This window comes from Lemur catta, chromosome 12, assembly GCF_020740605.2.
Source record: "Lemur catta isolate mLemCat1 chromosome 12, mLemCat1.pri, whole genome shotgun sequence".
Taxonomy (NCBI): domain Eukaryota; kingdom Metazoa; phylum Chordata; class Mammalia; order Primates; family Lemuridae; genus Lemur; species Lemur catta.
In genome coordinates, this window is record NC_059139.1 from 76664380 (window position 1) to 76685402 (window position 21023).

A 21023-nucleotide genomic window follows, 5' to 3' on the forward strand; every position below is an offset into this window, starting at 1 on the left:
GATTTCCCAAAATGATTATCAACATCTCAGATGTGCTCTTGAAAAATATTAAAACCATGAGAAAATACTTGGTGACTATATTTTAAAGATTTTTTATATGTTTATATGTAAAATATTGTAAGCTCAGCTAATTATAAATTGTTCTTTCAATTGTGTAAACATCAGGAGAATGTTGAAAAGTTGTGCTCATGTGAGGCAACTCTTCAATGTGTATAACCGTACATTGCATTGCAAGACCCCTAACATTTCTCACTCTGTCCATTAAATGCAAACAGCAAATATTATTGTATTGTCTACTTCTATGAGTTCAGCAATTAGAGATACCTCAACTGCTGCACGCTTCCACTTACATGAGGTATCTATAATTGGCAAACCTATAGAAGCAAAGAATAAAAAAGTGGTGAGGGATGGGGGAAATGGGAAGTTGTTTCATGGGTATAAGCTTTCAGTTATGCTACATGAATAAGTTTTAGTGATCTACTGTACAACATAGTGCCCATAGTTAATGGGGTATTGTGCACTTCAAAATTTGTGAAGAGGGTGGATCTCGTGTTAAGCTTACTTACCACAAAGAACAAAACAACCAAAAACAAAGGGACACAAGGGAACTTTGAGAGGTATTGGGTATGTCTATTACCTTGATCACGAGAATGGTATCTGCATATGTCTGAACTCACCAGATTTTACACATTACATATGAACAGTTCTTTGCAAATCAATTATACTTTAATAAAGCTGTTAAAAATAGATAAATAAATGTAATTAGCACTCCCCAATCACTGTGATGATCCAAAGTGACCCTGCAGATCTACAGAATTCTCCCTAGGTTGTGATAAAAACTTCATTGATCTTATTTATTAGCTTGTCAGTGTCATACTCAAAGAATGAGAACTTTTAGCAATGATCAGAAAGATGGCTAAATGATCTTTAATGTTCAGCATTCACTGAACTTCAAGAAATAAGGCAATCAGGAGAGAATAAACACAAAATCTGAAATTCAGAGATGCAATTATATTCTCATGCAATTGAACACATCGTATTTTAAAAACAGTTTGCCTCTAATTGCTGTACTCATAGGTTTTTGTAAGTAATTTTGTGTATCTTTTTCATAAGCATCATTCTGTGTTGGCATTTTACAAAGGCAATCTTTCAAAAAAACCTGGATTATGTAATTCACAGTTCTGTTTTCTGTAAAATTCAAGGTGGCTTAATATGAACAACTACTCCAATAACTACTACATATTTGAATCACAATTGAGAGCTACAACAATAAATGCATCAGAATAAGCTCAGGAAAAAAACATGAAAATGAATAAATTTGGAAGAAAAATAGAGCATGGTTGGGAAGCTGTCAAATCGCTTGAGAAATTAAAGGAGCGGTGAATGAACCAAGTAAAGAAGTCAGTCTTGGGAGCCCTTGGGCACATGTCAGGCAAGCAGATCATTACAGCAGCAAAGGTAACTTATCAACACTCTCATCCTGGAACAGTGATTGTTTTACATGACCTGTGAACACCTGTTTTATTCACTCATAGAATGAGGAAAACATGATTAATTAGCTGAATGTTTTCCCCAGACATTTACTTCATTAAAAATATTTAATGAATGGTATCAATGATCTAAAAAAGGAATCACATTTTTTCCTATTTAGTAAAGTAATATATGTTATTGCAGATTATTTTGGTATTTGGGATTGGTTAAGGTATTTCCTTAAATGAGGAGAAACTTCAGAAACAGAAAGACTTGACCTTAAAGTATGTTCCAGAATGGAACTATGTGCCCTAATCATGAACTCCTACAGGGCAGAAACTATTGTTGTTTAACCTACTTTTTGACTGTGAACTCTGCTAGAAAAGAAATTGGGTTGGGGACAGCCTGTATTCATTTCTATCATAGCAATTATTTCCCTGTGTTATAATTGGCTGTCTCCTTGCCTGCTCCATTCCTCCATTCCCAGCAACTCTACTAGAAAATAAGCTTCTTTCCTACTAGATTGGACTAATTATTAAAATGGCATATTAAAATCTCCCTCTAAATTTTTTGAGATATTTTTATAGTTATAACAGTTATTACATAGTGTTTTTAGTCATCGTGTTGTTTCATCTTATTACATCTTCTTTGAAAATTGTGTCTTTTATTATTATATAATGGCCTTTTTGTCTCACTAGTGATTGTATTAGGTCAGTAAATATGAAATGTCTGATTTTGAATCAAAAGTTTAGTTTATCATATCTCAAACTAGAAGCAATACAATTAATCAAAGTATGCACCCAAACTGTTAACACAGTTTTGCCATTTTAATGGCAGCTTGTTTATGCCAGTAATGAAGAAGCCTGGAGAGCAAGTGGCTGTGAAATCACAAAAGGTGTTTTCTACAGCTTGTGGAGAATTGAATATTTTTCCTTGTAAAAAGTGGTCCAAAGCCTGGAAGATGTGGTAGTCAGTTGGTGCAAGTTCTGGTGAATACAGCGGATGACAGAGAGTTTCCAAGTCCAGCTGCAGTAGTTTGAGCAGTGTTGTTTGTGGGACATGTAGTTGAACGTTGTCTTGCAAGAGGATTGGCCTGTCTCTATTGACCAATCTCAGCTGCTTAATTGCAAGCATCCTCATCATTTCGCTCAACTGGTTGCAGTAGACATCTGCTGTAATCGATTGACCAGGTTTCATAAAGCTGTAGTAGATAATACCAGCGCTAGACCACCAACAGACACTATTAGCTTTGTTGATGAATATTCGGTTTTGGACTGTGTTTTGACACTTCATTTTTATCCAACCATTGTGCTGAACCCTTGCAATTGTCAAAAAGAATCCACTTTCATCACATATAACAATACAGTGTAGAAATAGTTCACCTTTATGGTATGACAGCAAAGAAAGGCAAGCTTCCAGATGATTTCTCTGCTGACATTCATTTAATTCATACAGTACCCATCTATCCAGCTTCTTTACCTTGCCAATTTGTTTCAAATGGTCCAATATTGTTGGAATAGTAATGTCAAAGTTTGCTGCTAATTCACGTGTAGGTTGACATGGATTCACTTCTACTACCTACAGCTTTCGACTCATCATTATCCACCTTCGTCTCAGGTCACCCGTGTGGCTCATTTTCAGACTAAAATCACCTGAACAAAACTTCTCAAATCATCCATGTACTGTGCGTTCATTAGCTACATCCTTCCCAAACACTTCGTTGGTATTTCGAGCTGTCTGCTCAGCATTGCTTCTAGGACAGAGCTCATATTAGAAAATAACACGAATTTTTGACTTATTTATGGTTTCACAAAAATTTCTCTACAAAAAAATTTAAAAGATAATCACAAGCTAAATTATGCATTTGAAAAAATGAGGATGTACCTACACAATAAAAATAAAACAAGAAGTGTCAAAGTGAAATGTCAGAGATTCAACTGTCTAACTTAGTACTTAAGGAAATTGTACATTTTACACTTAATAACTTTAAATTGCATCTTGTTCAATATATATATTTCCCTCTGATTCTTCCTTTTCACATTTGCCTGGTAATTATGTCTCTATATTTTAAATGTCATTTTTAGTTTGCCACTTTAGTTATATTTCTTATAAATAACATAGTTGGGTTTTGTTTTTTAAAAAAAAATGGGAACAATTTGGCCCATTCATATTTAAAGTAAAAAGTTACATACTTCCTGACATATTATTAAAGTTTATTCATTTTATTTTCTTGTTTCTCTTGGTATAATCAAATTGCTCTTTCTTTTCTTTCTTCCTCTTGTTAAAAGTTCTTTATTGAGCTTTATCCATTGCACTGGGGTTAACTTCTCATTTCAAACACAAATTCTCACTGGCAAAATAGTAACTGTTGCCACTGTGGACTCCTGATTCTCCCTTTCTTCTCTACTATTCAGAATACAGATATTTTTGGAGTCAGAAGGCATTGCAAATTTGCTTGCCCATGCTTCTTTTGATTAGGAGTGGTTAAGGGACCACTCCCTGACTAATGATATACAAGCAGAAATTTATTGGGTGGGGCTCTAGGGGACACTGTAAATGTAGCAGACCAGTCTGGCTTAACCTTTATGTAACAAAGCTGTGAGTTGTTTTCAGTTGCCATGGGCCCCCCAGGTTGACAGTCACATACCCTGACCATGCCCAGATGAACCAGATGTGCAACTACAGGTAGAACCTAAGGGCTTAGACTGAGGAGCAGGGACTGGATGAAGAAGAGGACACTGCATGGCAGGATCCAGGATCCAATCAGATTGAGCCCTGTCATCACCCCATGACAAAATCCAATCAGACTACATTTCCTGGCATCACCACATTGCAAGGTCCTATCAGATCACTTCTCATTGCCCTCTGACTATACAACCAGCCACCCCGCTTTGTTTGGGTACACACTGCTTTGGAAACTATCCATGGTGTGCTCCTTACTTGTGGTAAGTAATAACCCCCCCTTGCTATAACTAGCTTGGTTGTGTCTTTGACTTGATACCTGCCAAGCAAATGAACCCCTCCATCTGGGACGTAACAAAACGATTAATACTTAGCTGACATGTATTTTTGCCCTTTGTCCTTCCTCTCCTTCCCACTTAAAATGCAGATATCATGCCCAAAGTTGGAGTAGCCATCTTGTGATGATGATGACAAAAGCCATAAGAAAGGGGACTGATAGAAAGAAAATGCAGGAGGTTAGGCCCTTGTTGGCACTGTGGAATTGTGCGGGATGGTCTGCTTCCAGACTCCTGTTCTGTGAGAAACACAAGCCCCTCTGTTGAGTCGGATTTCTTGTTCTGTGTAGCTGAACGCAATCCTAATGGATACATTCCCTGCGACTAAAGCACCCCCCTAGTCCCCCACTGCTCCCAACCATCAGATGAATTAGCTGAATGCCCTAGTTCCCTGATCTCTCCAAGCTATGATTGGAATTCTTTTATTTTTCCCTCTTCCCCCTCCTTCTTAACACAGAAGTGTTGGTGAAATTATTTTGTACTTTAATTCTAAACTATTATTTTGTATTATTTTAGAGAATGTCATTTTATTTCAAAGCCCTTTATTATTTCAAGTCACTCCTAACATGTATAGGTATATATCGCAAAGTTCATTTTTTTACCCCCGGTTTCTTTCTTCTTCACCTTTCCTTATGTTAAGATTTCTGTTCTGATTCATTTCTTTGGCTAAAGTTCATTTTTGAGAATTGTCCTCAGATGAGATGTGTGTTGATACTGTCTGATTTCTTGTTTATTGGGTCATGGTTCTTTTCTCTGCCTAGCCTGTGGATGTTATTTAAATGTCATCCAGCTTCCAGGATCACAGATTAAAAAACCTGATGTCAGTCTGTTTCACTTTTCTTCTGTGACTAATTCTAATATTGTTTGTTATTTACCTTTGAGGTGTTGTCTTTTGCAAATCATGCCTGCTCAAATTCAGTGAGTACTTTTAATTTGCAGAACCAAATCCTTCTTGAAGCCACAGAATTTTTCTCTAGTATTCATTTCCTGTCTTCCCTTGTTTCTTTCTCTCTTCGGGATCTACTATCATTTGCTGATTTGGACTCCCAGATACATTTTCCAATTTGCTTTTTTCTTCCCTCAGGATTTCCATCTCTTTTTGTTTTTTGCTCCATATTTTGAAATATTTCTATACTTTGATTTTCTATGACAAAAATTCAATTCTCAGCAGTGCTCATTATGTCCTTCATTTCATCTGCTGCACTGCATTTTTTAAAAAATTAAAAACCATGCCTTTTATTTTCAAAAACTATATTTTAGTACTGTGACTAAATGCCCTAAGTGTTCTTATTATTTTGTTGTTGATGATGACGTTAAATGTGTGGCCTGTCTCCATCAGCAGTTCTTTGTTACTAGGAGCTATCTCTTTCCTAGGAGCTTATTCTTCCTCCATCTGGTTATGGGCCAGTCCCTTTGGACACTGGCTTTTATTGCCTTTAGGGCTTAGATTGACCCAGTTAGGTGCTATGAACACAAACTAACCAAAAAATGGTGGGAGACATGGCACTACGTGCTCTGTGAGTCAGTGATGGACAGACAGTACGGCTCCCTCCCAGTGAAGGCTCTCTTCTCCCCACTCACAACTGCGAGGGTCAGGCTGATGGAATAGAAAGTCAGAAATTTTTGAGCATATTATGTTCCCGGTCCTGTTCTAAGTAATATGTAAAAATCAAAATGTTTTATTATAATAACCCTTTGATCTAGAATCTATTATCCTCATTTTACAAAAGCGGAGTTAAGAAACTTGCTCAAGCTTCCAGTACTAGAAAGTAATAGAGCCAGGACTGAAATTCCAGCAGTCTTTGCTCATAATGCTGCTTCTCAAATACTATGCTATTCGGCCCACATGAGCATTCCAAATATGCAAATATCCAAAATTATTCCAGGGCCAACAAGACCAGCAGCTCCTTCGGTGGGACCAAGGCTCTCCAAGGGCCAGAATCTCATGGCTCACACCCTGTCCACTGACAGTCTTCAGGCTTTTTTGGCCAGAAAAGGAAAACATCCCGCACCCCATCACTACTTCAGCGCCCAGGGAGGGAAGAGGCTTTGCACACACCCCCTACAGACCCTCCATCCCTGGCCAGCCATTTTTCAACTCAGGGGAAAGTATAGTCGGAAGCTGGAGAGTTTGAATAAGCTGGATGCAGGCTTATTCATACTGTACAGTCCTCTGTATGTAATCTTCTTGAGGGTGGCGGCTATTTTCATTGACCTTTCATTCTCCAACACATAGTAGCAGCTCAATAAATATTAACTGAATGAATTATAACAAGGGCTTTGCCATCTGAGAGCCATCACCCCAAAGTATTAATAGTATGTAAGACCTAGGACTCCATCCCCAAACTCTAAACCCCAGGCCAATTCTCTTCTGAGTTTTTGGAAAGGATCTCTGAGGTTGCTATTCTCTTAGAAGAGAAAAAAGCAAACTTCTCTTCATTCTTTTGTTACGAGTTTACAACAGGAAAAAAGACAAGAATTTAAGTTCTTACAGAGAAAATAAATACCAAATACATAGAAGAGTTCTGGAAATTGTGTGTGTGTGTGTGTGTGTGTGTGTATGTGTGTATGATTAGGAGAAAAAGAAGAGAAAGATAAAACTGATGAAAAGTGAGTATAATATGGCACAGAGAATACTCCACAGAGAAGAAGGAAATGTTGCTTAGCAACTAGAAGTTTCAAGAAGGAAAATTCTCAATTCCGGGGGTAAAAAGGGTGGAAGGTAGGTAAATATGTATCTGAAATGAAGGCTTTTGATATGATTGTTGTGGTAAATAATTTGCTTTAAGTAATATGTTGCTCCTTTTCCTCTGTATCCATTGAAAATTTGGCCTTGTCTCAAAGTGTGACTAATAACTAATCAAAATCAACAGAGTGGCCAAACTAGGGGCCAGTTTGTCCGAAACAGACAGAAATGGCTGGCTAGGAACCCAAAAGGAAAATTCTTTGCACCTTCATTGCTGTAATTGCCTTGTCTTTTGATTTACTCTGCTAATGCACAGATATATTCTTTTTGTAAAAGATTTTTAAATGCAGAAGTATTAAAAGCAAACCCTGTAGTATGCCTCTCCTACTTTCCTTTCCCAGATGGTACCACTGTAGAGAGTCTGGTATACATCCTTCTATCCCTTCTCATGTATTTACATACGTTTACATATATGTTCTTAATTTTTAACACAAAGGGAATCATATTCTATTACTTAAACATATAAAAAGTAATATTGTTGGAAATTTTTCCATGTAATATATGTAGGTATAACTTGAACATGCCATATATCATATTTCACCTGCAACTTCCTTATTAATGAAAATTTCAGTGTTTCTAGTTTTATACTAATGCAAATAATAAAGTTCTGAATTGCTTTGAACATACATTATTGTGCACTTGTGAATGTATATCTTGAAAATGTACTGCTAGAGGCAGAATTCTTAGGCCAAAGAAATTTAAGATTTAAAATACATACTTACTATTGCCTTCCCAAAATACTTAACCAAAAAATACTCCTATCTGCTGTGCATGAAGGTGTTGATTTTCCCATATCTATCCAAAATCTGACAATTTATGCTATCTAATAAGTGAAAAATGACACACACACACACACACACACACACACGATTGCCAGTGAGAATAAATATCTTTTACATGTTTATTGCCCATTTTGTTTCTCTTTTTGAGAATTACCATCTGGCATCCCTTACTCATTTTAGTGTTGAGCTGTTTGCCTTTTCCTAAATTATTTATAGCAATCTTTATACATTCTGGTTATTAATACCTTGTCTGCTAAATGTGTTGCAGTAATTTATCTCTGCCACTTGCATTTTAACTTCTCTCTGTTTTCCTGCCCAATTATACAGAAGTTTTTAAGTTTCTTAGGTGAGGCCTGTCATTTATATCTTAATTGTTTCTGGACCGAGGTCTCACTTAAGAATATAATTAATACCCTGTGGCTTTAAAAAGTATTCTGTATTTTCCTTTAACACATTTACATATTTTCCTTCATGTTTATGCTTTGGACCATCTGGAATTTGTTTTGGTAAATGATGTAAGGCATAGATATTATCTTACTTTATTTTTTTATATTGATAACTACTTTTCCTAAAATTTAACGACTATACAACCTTTTCTCACTGATTAGAAGGCCAAATTAATCATAAATTAAAGTCTTACTTATACATGACTCTGCGTATGTACTCTATTCAATTTTACTGACATTTCCCTATTCCTGAACTCCCCGTATTTAATTAGTGTAGCCTCATAACATGTGTTCATATCTAAATAAAAGTCCTCTCTCATTAATAGTCTTTTTCAGATTCTTTGATTCTCTTGTGGTATCTTCTCTTTAAATGAAAGAGAAGATTATATGTAGATATATATAGATATAGGTGTGTAGTCTTTTGAGTTTTATTTTCTAGGTATTTCATATTTCTTAATGAGATCTATTTTCTCACTGGATATTGTTTATAAAAAGAAAAGTGTTAGCTTTGTCTGTTTGCTTCCCATATTGATGTCTCTTTTTTCTTTCTCCCATGGCTTCATTACACTGAGCACTAACATGGCCATAACAGGTATCCCTTTCTTGTTCTTGTCTTTAGTGAGAATGCTTCTCATATTTTGCCATTATCTATGGTATTTTCCATAGATTTCACGTAAGCATCCTTTATTAGAATGGAGATGTTTCCTTTTGGTCTCTGCTTGCTAATTTTTTTGAATAATGAAAGGGCATTGAAATCCAAATGGATTTTCTCCTTTAGTCCACTAAAAATGATATATGCATTTAATTTCTAATGTTCTGGAAAACTTTTTGTTCATTAGGCTCTTCCTTGTAAGTGTACATTTCAAGGTTTTTCCTGTCCGTTTCTTAACAAAGAACAGAGAAGAACTTGACTGTTTAACCAGTGCAAACAAGATAATGGAGCAATCACTGCCAACACAGCTGGATGAGGAGAGGTTAGACAAAGATCTGTTCACCTCTTATAAAGTAAGGTAGAAAGGGGTCGATTAGTTCAGATACATTAAAAAAAAAATCACATAAGCAAAAGGCTGAAACAGTGTAACACTTTCTGAATATTGTGTAATATAATATTGGGTATAAAATTAGTGGTCAGTGCAATAACACTCTATGTCCTGAAATTTCTGCCTATTTGTTTATCATATGTCTGCCCAGAGAAGAGGTCTTCTCTCTTCTTTGCAAATGTCTAAGACAGAGGTAACTTCAACTTGATTATGATGTACAGTATTCTTTAATTTTCTGCTTGGTTTAGTATGTTAATATTTACCTTAGGATTTTAATATTCATGCCCATGAGGAGAAATTTAATTATCTTTCTTTTTTTGTACACTTTTTGTCCTTTGTTGATAGCAGAGTTTTGCTATTCTCATAGAATAATTTAAAAGCTTTTCATATTTTTTTCTGCTCTGGAATAGTTTACGTATAATATTGAAAATATCTGCTGCTTGAAGTTTGATGGAATTCGTCTATGAAACTACCTGGACCTAAGGTCCTTTTAAAGAGTATATTTTTATTGCCTGCTCATTTCTTTATTAATAATACTTTAACTCCCATTTTTGCATTAACTTTTTTTTAGGAAGTGATATACTTCACCTAGTTTTCTAAGTTTGTGGCATAAATATAACCAAATATTTTCTTATAATTCTTGCTCTGTTTAATATAATTTAAATTTTCTTCCCCGCTTATAATGTTTATCCATGTCTTTTCTAATTTTATTTTCATTATAATTGCCAAATCTTGAATTTAATGGCATTTTCCAAGAACAAACTTTTGATTTTATTGCTTGGGGGATCCTGAGAGGGATGTGGGCTGTCCTGCAAAACAGAGGCCTCTCTAGCATCTTCGATCAAACGAGGTGCCACAACCTCTAACAGGGAGGGGTGGGCTGCTTCTTGCAGATGGTTTAAAGAAATCTGGGGTTTCAAGTTTCTCCAGCGCATCAACTGAGATGGTTCCATCCAAGACTCAGGTCCCACTCCTTCCAGTAAAGGCCCTGACCTTGGTATAGCAGATCATCCCAGATTGGATATTCAGTGTTTTTGGCAACTGGCTGTCTTTACAATTAAGTCCTGCACCTGATCCACAACTCCGTCTGCCGTCCAGCTGCAGGAGGCGATAGAGTCTTTGCTCTTCAAAAGTTGCCAAGGAGGCCCTCTGGTTTTCTCACTTTGTCTTAAATTGGTGATTAATCATCCTTAGCCTTTTGTTTTCTTTCTTCAGTGCCTTGGCTGTACTCAGCAAAATCCATCTGATTGCATTGTCTTTGCAATTGTTACTTTCTCCACACCTTTCAAACATTTGAGATATTCCACCCATCGGTGCTTTTCCTTCCACTATTATCCCCTCTGAGTTCACCACGAGGGAAATTTTAACAATTATACCGTGCAGTGGCCAGTCTCCTGGGGTGCCCCAATTTCATCCCACCCTCCCCCTACACGTCACACATCCTATTTCCTCTCCCTTTGAATCTGGCTTATGTTTTTGATTACTTTGATTAGTAGAATATGGTGTAAGTGGCGCTGTACTATGCCTGGTGTTGGCCTGGCCCTTAAATGATCTAGAAGTTTCCACTTCCTCTCTTTTAGAAAACTTGTTCTTGGGATGTCCCCTCTTGGAACCCAGCTGCCATGCTGTGAAAAGCGCACTTACCGGCACATTGGTCACCAGTCCTAGCCAAAACTGAAGCCAGCATCAACTTCCAAATACGTAAGTGAGCCCAGTTAAGTTCCCAAATGCCTGCAACCTCAGCCAACATCACTGAAACTGGAACACTGCCCTGCTGAACCTAATCAACCCGCAGAATCATTAGAGATAATAAAATAGTTGTTTTAAGCCACCAAGCTTTGTAGTCATGTGCCATGCAACAAAATGTAATCGGAATATGTTGCCACAGTATTGTAGGAGCTACCACACTCCATTCACTACCAGTGACCGGATCTTCACTGTTAGACAGCTGGTGGGTGATCCAGCTCCAAAATTCCATTCTTACAGTTCTGCTTTCTTGCATCACTTGGCACCAACTGTTTGAAATCAGGTCCCCTGAGAAATATTTTATTGAGATAGAGAAGGTAGAGATATGCATACGAAAAGATTTTTAAGGAGCAATCAGGAACAATACCTGTGAGGGAGTAAGGGAAAGATTGGGCAGAAAGAGGGGTAGAACTGAAATGCATTTGTCCCAGAGGTCTCAGCCAATCTCACGGGAGGTCTGAAGATGGGATGGACCTTCAGAGTTCCCCAGAATTGAGGCAAAGACGCTGGCATCAGTTATTGGATGCAGGCTGCCCCCGGGTCAGGGCTAACTTTGAATGAAATGTCCTGGACAATGTATCATAGCATCCCACATACTGCCATTTAAAATATTTTTTGATTGTTTTTGTTTGTTGTTTACCCTTCTACCTTTTGTCAATCAAACTTCTTTTGTCCTGTTTCCTCTCCCTTCACCTTATTGTTTGAAAGCTATAAACTCTTCCTATTCTTCTCATTTTTATCCTTACAGTTTTGAAATGTATATTTAGCTGTATAACTTTCTGTCAATGCCCACATTTAATCAGAATATCTCTTCTCTACATGGAAGGGACAGAATTTGTAGCCTACTGTTATGTGTTTTCTGTTCCTAACCTCTCTTGCCTGCTGCCTCTCATACTTCTAGACTGCTATGCTACATACATCCACTTTATCATAAATGCAGTAATAATTTTAAACTTTATTTTGTCTTCACCTAGTACTCTTTCATATTCCAGGTCACTCACTTTCTTGCATATAGGAAAGGTTTTATTGTAGTTCACCCTACAGTGATTATTTCCTAAGAAATAATCCTACCGTGATTATTTCTGAGACAGTGAATGGGTGATAAATTTTCTGAGTCTCTGAATACTTGAAAATGGCTGTTATTTTGCTTCATTTGAAACATCAGTTAACTTGGGCATGTTTCAAAGTTAGTTTTTCTTTTGTTCTTTAAAAGGCCATTGCTTAGTTGCCTTCAAGTATTGAGTGTTACTGATGAGAAGTGTGATAAAATTCTGACTCTTGTTTCTTAGTGGGTAACCTGGCTATTCTGAGAAACTTCAGTATTTTTAAATAGCACCAAAATATATCTCCATGTAGATCTTTTTGCCTTCACTTTGTTCTTCTTAAATGTCATATAAATGGAATCACACAATATGTACTCTTTGGATCTGGCTTTTTTTATTCAGCTTAATGTTTTTGAGACTCATGCATGTTTCTGTTTGCATTAGTAGATTATTTATTTATTTATTTATTTTTTAATTTTTTTTTTTTTGAGACAGAGTCTTGCTTTGTTGCCCGGACTAGAGTGAGTGCCGTGGCGTCAGCCTAGCTGACAGCAACCTCAAACTCCTGGGCTTAAGCGATCCTACTGCCTCAGCCTCCCGAGTAGCTGGGACTACAGGCATGCGCCACCATGCCCAGCTAATTTTTTCTATATATATTTTTAGTTGGCCAGATAATTTCTTTCTATTTTTAGTAGAGACGAGGTCTCGCTCTTGCTCAGGCTGGTCTCGAACTACTGCTTCGAGCGATCCACCCGCCTTGGCCTCCCAGAATGCTAGGATTACAGGCGTGAGCCACCGCGCCCAGCCAGTAGTTTATTTTTGGTTATTCCTGAGTAGTATAGTTTGAAAATTTTGTTCTCTAGTTGTTTGTTACTAATATATAGAAATATAATTTTTATATTGAATTTTGCATTTTGACTTTGTATTTAGTGACTATGAACACATTCATTTATAGATTCTTTTGGATTTTCAACATAAGCAATCATATCATCTGAATAATGGCAAGTTCTTTATTTCTTTTCAATACTATTCCTTTTAGGTTTTTATTTTTGTCTGTGTTTTTTATCTTGCCTATGGCATTGAATGAAACCTCTGTACAATATTGAGTAAAAGTGGAAGCAAAACTACACTTTTGATTCAAAACCAGACATTTCATATTTAATGACCTAATATTTGATCACAGTTTATATAGAGATTTTTGGAGTTCTCCACTGTTTTTCCTTCTTTCTGGAATTTCTTTCTCAATTTCTAACCTCTATGCCAGCCCTGAATTCTGTTTTCTGACACTTCAAGCTAATAAGACTGAAGTTTTCTGCTTGAGTTATAGCTGTCCTGGGCTATCCACAAAGCGAACTCACAGGAAAAGCCAAATAAATACAATCTCATTCGGAAGAGTTCCTTTCTGTCACGGGTTACATCATTTCCAGTTTTCTGATTTGGGTTGTTATTCTGCACATTTAAATAACTGTTTTTATATTTAGTCCAGAGATTATAATTTTTCTGTGCAGGAGGTTTAGTCATACCAGCTACCCTGCCATTACCAGAATGGAACCTTGTCCACTCATCCATGAGTGAGACGCTGAATAGCTCGTTAGAAACTTTGTGTCACTGAGCCTGTTTAATGGTGGGTTTCACTCTAAGGTGATTTATAGAAATTAGGATTTTTGTTGAGAGTATCCCAATTATCAGTATCCACAGGCTTCACCCCTTTTTGGGTTGTTTACTTTTCCAGTGAAGAATCCTCCAATTGCTGCATGGCTGGGAGTAGGACAGATACAAGCCTATTTCTCAGTATTCTAGAAACCTACCGGCCTATGAGTCTCACTGCTTATTGTGCAGTTTCACTTATCACTGTTTTCAATATGGCCTCAGCTCTATCTTCTAACCCAAGCTAAAACATATTTCATTCCCTTTTCAACATTTACAGAGTTAAATCTATTATCTTCTTATATGGTTTGGCAGAAATGTTTTTTAGCTGTGAATTGTTGGAAAAGGGAATCTAGGGGCCTAAGAACTGTTCATAAAAACTTCCAACCAATACCTTGTTCTCTGTTCTGTGTCCCGCCTTGAGAACTATCTAGTACTCTAAAACTCCTGAACATTCCTTGATTTGTAGTAAGAATTAGACTTCCTAGTACTGGCTTTTCCCATTGCAAATCTAGGTTTCAGGTCTATTCACTCTTCTGTGTCAGTTACTGTTTGTTCATGTATTCCAGGTTCAGTTGACACTACTTCTTTCTTTTTGTGGGTTTATGCCTCTGTTCATTTTCTGATCATTTTAGTTGAGGTTTGGTAAGGAGGTATGATAAATTTTATGCATTTAATTCCTATTTTATCTGTTTAAAAATACTATTTATTAATTTTGTCTATTTTTTAAATTAAGTAAGCTCCATGGATTATACAAAATACCCTCTTTTTAAACTTCAATTAATAGCAATTTTACAAAAGTCAGTTATGAAAAGTATAGGTGTCACATGGGTAAACTTATTGAATAAAAATATCAATTCTATAATCACCTCTGTACCATGAAACAGCTCTTTCTCCTGCCATTCTTCCGTAAAATAGCAGGGAAAAAAAGGCTTACCATTTTCTTCAGTGTAATATGGCTGCTTTGGACTTAGGTTGTAAAAGAATTGCTCACAACAGACAAGTATTTATATGCAGTGCTGCCACTGCTGGACTTGCCTCAAAGCAAAATGAATAAAAATGGCCTAGCAACTACTTCATGCCCATCTCTCCAACAGTCAATGCAAGCCAAGGGAAAGTTATTTACTGAGAACTATAATTTGTTTTAGAGAGCTTTATTATTCAGCTTTGCTTGTAAACTTGATTTTTCAACATGAATATTAATAAATTCATTCTCTAAAATGTAACAAGTCATATGAACATTTTCAGTCTTTCACCAAATAATCCAGTATATAAGTGAACTTGTATGAATCTACATATACTTGCTAATTTTCAGAGCATTAGTAAATGGAGCATGTGCTTATCATCATAAAATTACCTGTGAGGAATACTTTTGTACTATCATGTGTCATAAAACGACATTTTGTTCAATGATGGACAACATGTATGATGGTGGTCCCATAAAATTATGATGGAGCTAAAATATTTCTATTACCTAGTGACATCATAGCTGTTCTGACATCATAGCATAATACATTACTCATGTGTTTGTGATGATACTAATGTAAATGAACCTACTATGCTTCCAGTTATATAAAAGTATGCACAATTATGTACAGTGCATAATACTTGATAATAATAAATCACTATGTTACAGGTGTAGGTATTTACTGTACTTTTTATTGTTATCTTAGAGTGTACTCCTTCTACTTATTAAGAAAAAGTTAACTGTAAAACAGCCTCAGGCAGGTCCTTCAGGAAGTATTCCAGAAGAAGGCATTGTTATCATAGGAGGTGACAGTTTCATGCATGTTATTGCTCCTGAAGACCTTCCAGTGGGACAAGATGTGGAGTCGGAAGACAGTGATATTGACAATTCTGACCTTGCGGTGGCGTAGGCTAATGTGTGAGTTTGTGTATTAGTTTTTAACAAAAAAATTTAAAAAAAAATAAAAAATTTGAAAACAGAAAAAAAGCTTATAGAATAAGGATAAAAAGAAAAAATATTTTTGCACAGCTGTATAATGTGTTTTAAGCTAAATGCTATTACAAAACAGTCAAAACGAAAAAAATTTAAGTTTGTAAAGTAAAAAAGTTACATTAAGCTAAATGTATTTATTATTGAAGAAAGTAAGCTATTTTTTAAATAAACTTAGTGTAGCCTAAGTGTACAGTGTTCATAAAGTCTACAGCAGTGCACAGTAATGTCCTAGGCCTTCACATCCACTTACCTTTCACTCACTGACTCACCCAGAGCAACTTCCAGGCCTGCAAGCTCCATTCATGGTAAGTGTCCTATGCAGGTGTACTATTTTTTATTTTTCATACCCTGTTTTTACTGTGCGTTTTCTATGTTTAGATCCACAAATCCCCTTGTGCTATAATTGCCTACAGTATTCCATACAGCATCATGCTGTACAGGTTTTTAGCCTAGGAGCAATGGGCTGTATCATCTAGCCTCGCTGTGTAGTAAGATATAGCACCTATGTTCCTGTAAGTGCACTCTGTGATGTTGACACAATGACTAAATCGTCTAAGGAAGCATTTCTCAGGAAGTGTCCCCCTCATTAAGGGATATATGACTGTATTCATTTTCAATTTCCAATCAACTAGGAATCACATTCCTATAAATATTCGATTGTATTTTTTTTTTGCTTTAGCTCACCAATGAAGGAGAAAAGTTCTTAAAAATAAATCAATAAATTCGATGAAAATATAGGGCCATATTTATGACTGGTGTTATCAGGAATGGAGACTTAATAGGAAGAGTCTAGTGCATGTTGGAGGAAAGTCAGGGGAAAAACAGACTAAAAGTGTGATATTTACCTGCAGCCTTGGGGCCACATGTGGCCTTCTAGGTCCTTGAGTGTGGCCTTTTGACTGAATCCCAATAAACAGAACAAATCCTTTTAATAAAGGGACTAATACTATGAAGTTTGGGGCCACACTTAGGGATCTGGAGGGCCACATGTGGCTTTCAGGCCACAGGTTCCCCATCTCTTATGTAGCCAGAAATGAGCTGCGATGTAATAATTGTCACACATACGTATGTATATATCAGAATGCAATGAATAATTGTTCATCTTCGCTGAAATCTGAAAAGAAAAAAGTTCAAGGACAGAAGTATAAGTGATGTATATTTTACCAATACTTGGAAAAACAGTCATGACAGGTGACGGATGAACGTTAGAATGCTTATGATGGGATACATCCCTTGGGAAGAGAAAAGAGCTTTAAATGTAGCAATCTTCTCTGTCACGAATGATGACAGGTCCTGCCTCAAGGCAGAGGGTTTCACTAGTCGCTCCCAGAGGGCCCTTCCAGACCTGTAATTCTCAGAGCCACTTCTGCTGCCGGCCTTCCGATGCTGAGGCTGAACTCCACGCAGCCAAGTGTCTACCCTTCTAGGAGCTCCAGCAGCGCCAGAGGGGGCAGTGCCACCAGCAGCAGCAACAGCATCTACTCCAACTGAAGACTTCCCTCAAAGGTGAGTCAGGTCAGCGTGGAGCTCGGCGCCTCCTTTCTCTCCAGCTTTCACCGGTCCGGGCACCGGAGCCCTGGGGGATTGGCGACCACAGGACACACTCCCAGCCACCAGCATAAGCTTTGCCAGAGAGACGAGCAAGGCATGGCTGGGTAGCGGGTGCTAGATGGGAGGCACTCGCCGCCGAGACGCGCCCCAGCAGGGATGAGTTGCGGCGACACCACCGGGTCCCTTTCCACTCCCCGCCGGGCCGCCCGGGCTCGTGCGCTCCCCGCGTGCGCCCGGTGCCCGCCACTCCCGGAGCGAGCGTCGCACTGCGCGCGGTCCCCTTCCGGGCTCCCGCGGGAGGGCGCGGGGGACGATGCTCTGGTCCCGGTGTCTTCCCGGAGCTCCGGCATCCGGGGCCGCCCCAGCCCGCGCTGCCGCAGCCCCAGCCCGGGCGGGAGAAAGGGAAGAGGGAGGCGGCTGGGGAGGCCGGGCGCGCGGGGGGGAGGCGGCGGGGAGGGCGGGAGCGGAGGGGGAGGGCGGCTCTCCGCGCCGCGGCGCCTCCGCCTCGCCTCTCGGGCCGGCGGCGCCTCCGGGTCCCCCCACGCCCGCTCGCGGTGGCTCAGCCCCCGTCCGCCCACCGTCCCCCGGAGCCGGGCGCGGGAGCGGAGCCGCAGGCCGGGCGCGGCGGGGGGCGTGTGCGCGCGCGAAGGACGCCGCCTCTCCGGCTCCCGCGTTCGCAGGCGGCGGCGGGCGGCCGCGCTTCTAGCTCCGGCGGCGGCGGCGCACGAGGCGACAGCGGCGGCGGCTTCCGGAGTCCCGCTGCGAAGATGCTCAAAGTCACGGCGCCCTCCTGCTCCGCCTCGTCCTGCTCTTCGGTCACCGCCAGTGCGGCCCCGGGGGCCGGGAGCCTCGTCCCGGATTACTGGATCGACGGCTCCAACAGGGATGCTCTGAGCGACTTCTTCGAGGTGGAGTCGGAGCTGGGACGGTAAGGCGGGGGCGGCGGCGCCCCGGACCCGGGCTGGGGATGGACCCTCTCGCGGTGACAGCCCCCTAGGAGGTGGAAGCCGTCCTCCCTGCCCTTCTATTTCTCCCCGCCTAGTTGGCGCCTGGGAGAGAGCTCACCTCCATTCAGGTGCGACTTGGGTCCCCCCCGGGCGCCCAGGCCAGTGCAGCCACTAGGATCAGCCCGGCTCCCCCGCCCTCCCTCCTGCCCTCGGGCTGCCACTTCCCTCGGGTGGCAGCTCCCGCCGCACGTGGGCCCTGCTCTCCCCGTTGGTGTCTTCGCCCACGATTATAGCTTGCCAGAGGGTCCTGTTTGTCTAGTTATTTTTTGGGGTGGGGGCGGAAGGTGCCCCTCCGAATCATGACAGAATTATTAAATTAGATTCCTCCTCCTTCCCCTCATCAAGCTCTCCAAAGCAAGTGGCACTAGAAATTAAACTTAAATACTAGCTTCCCTGCAGAGTCTGCTCAGGAGGGAAGGGGGAAATGAATCATTTAAGAGAGTTGAAGGCAGAATAATGAACTAGTGTGGCTTTAAAGAGAAGCAGCATATGGATATGGAGTCCAGGCAGTGGTAATTAGTGAGAAGAGTTCTGCTGCTCTTCTTTCATGTGCTAGAGAGATTTATTTAAATTAGGTATGCACAAAACCATCTCCCTAGGGTTGCAGAAATGCCTCTCATCCCTCCTCTGAAGATCCAAACAGGTAGCAGTCTGGCCTTGTAAATGATTCCATATGTTCACATATTTTTATCCATTGAAAATTAGTTTTTTTCCCTTCCTTTTTTTCCTTCTTTTCTTTCTTTCTTTCTCTCATAGTAAAGAGACTTGTTTTCAACACTCATTTTAGATCTAGGCTGTTTCTTATAGGGAATTTGAAGATCTAATTTCAACTGTTGACAAGTTGGAGCTTCTGTACTTACTACTTCTTTGCTATTTCATTTTACATTCTCTTTTTGCTGGAAATAGTTTAACTAACAGCTATTCCTTTTATTGTTTAATACCACTGGAGATCACAGAGAAGGATTCTGGATGTTGGTACTTAGTGCAAAGGTATAAGGATCACTGCCCACCCTCCTCCCCAGTTCACTACTACCATTATAGGTTTGTTGAGTATAGAAGGAGTGTAAAAAAGGCAAAACTTCTGAATGAAAATTTAGTAATTTGTCGCTGTTTAAAAATGTTTCAAAATATTTGAGCATTGAATAATGTATACATAAACATCCATTTTTCATCAAGTTTTTCAATATTCGTTTGAAATCTGTGTTGTATATAGGTTGAAATGAAATGACAGTGATGTCTCCTTTTGTAAGATTCAAAACCTATTATAATTGTATGATGTGCTGCAGTGGAGCAGTGTGAATTTCTGATTAAAGAGATAATCTACTCAAAATCGTTTACTTGGTGTTTTAGAAACTGCCATACATTTGAGGAAGTGCCTGATGCTGCTGCAGAGACTGTCCCAGCAGCAAATCTGCTTTCTGAGTGACATTTACCCCAGATACCTCTAATAGGCTGATTTATCATCAACACATATTGTCTTTATGAATAAGCTTCACCATCAGGAAACTCAAGAATTTTTTTTTTTTAATTTGAGGAATGAGAAAGTGTATAGAAAAAAAATAAACTGCCAATTGTACACACATATGGGATGATAGACTTCATAGGATACAACCTAAGAAATGTGAAGTACTTCTTTAAGTTTGGCGTTACATATTGCAATAAATTTTTGAAGATAAATATGAATCAATTATATAGATGCTTCTCAACTTACGATGGGGGTACATCCCGATAAACCCATCGCAAGTTGAAAATACCATAAGTCAAATATGCGTTCAGTACACCTAACCTAACAAACATCGTGGCTTAGCCTAGCCTACCTTAAATATGCTCAGAACACTTACATTAGCCTACAGATGGACAAAATTATCTAACCAAAAGTTTATTTTTTAATGAAGTTTTAAATACTGTGCACACATAGGCATTTTTTAGACATGAAGAGATTTGAAAACACAAAACACAATATTCAAAAAACGCTGGCAACACAGTATGCTGTAGAGTACTGGTTTTTCACCCTTGCAATTGCATGACTGGGAGCTGAGGTTCACTGCTGCTTCCCAGCACTGGAGAGAGTATCCTACCCTGTATTTCTAGCCCAGGAAAAGATCAAAATTCAAAATGTGACGTGTGGTTTCTACTGAATGTGTATCACTTTTGCACTGGTGTCAAGTAGAAAAATCGTAAGTCGAACCATCCTGAATCGGGACTATTATTACACTACTAAGACTCTTGTTCTACTATCTAGTCTTTTGGTTACTTTAAAAGACCACACAATTAAAATACTTTGTGAAAAAAAAGCTAAAAATTCTTACTTCCACCCCGGTTTTCAGCAGTGATGTGTACTGTTAGGTAGGTTCTTTGTTGATGGCAGCACTGGTGAGGGGCATGCTTACTCTATTTGGCTGAGACTTAGAGAAATAGCATCACTTCATTATCAGAACTGTTTCAACAAAATAAACCTAGGACATAAAGCAACTAGTATTCCAGATATAATCGTTAAGAATTTATAAGGCCAGAGAATACAACAGAATTATCATTGTAGGTATTGACTGAGTGACGGAAGTCCTTTGC

General features: G+C 39.0%; 1 protein-coding gene across 1 annotated transcript in view; it reads left to right on the forward strand.

The window, feature by feature from the left end:
• The first annotated feature begins 18100 nt into the window (after positions 1-18100).
• Positions 18101-21023, forward strand: part of CAMK4 (calcium/calmodulin dependent protein kinase IV) — a 218511-nt gene continuing 215588 nt past the window's right edge. The window contains exon 1 of the mRNA XM_045566341.1: positions 18101-18376. Coding sequence (XP_045422297.1) covers positions 18216-18376 — 161 coding nt within the window. The 5' untranslated portion in view covers positions 18101-18215. The remainder of the gene's footprint in view (positions 18377-21023) is intronic.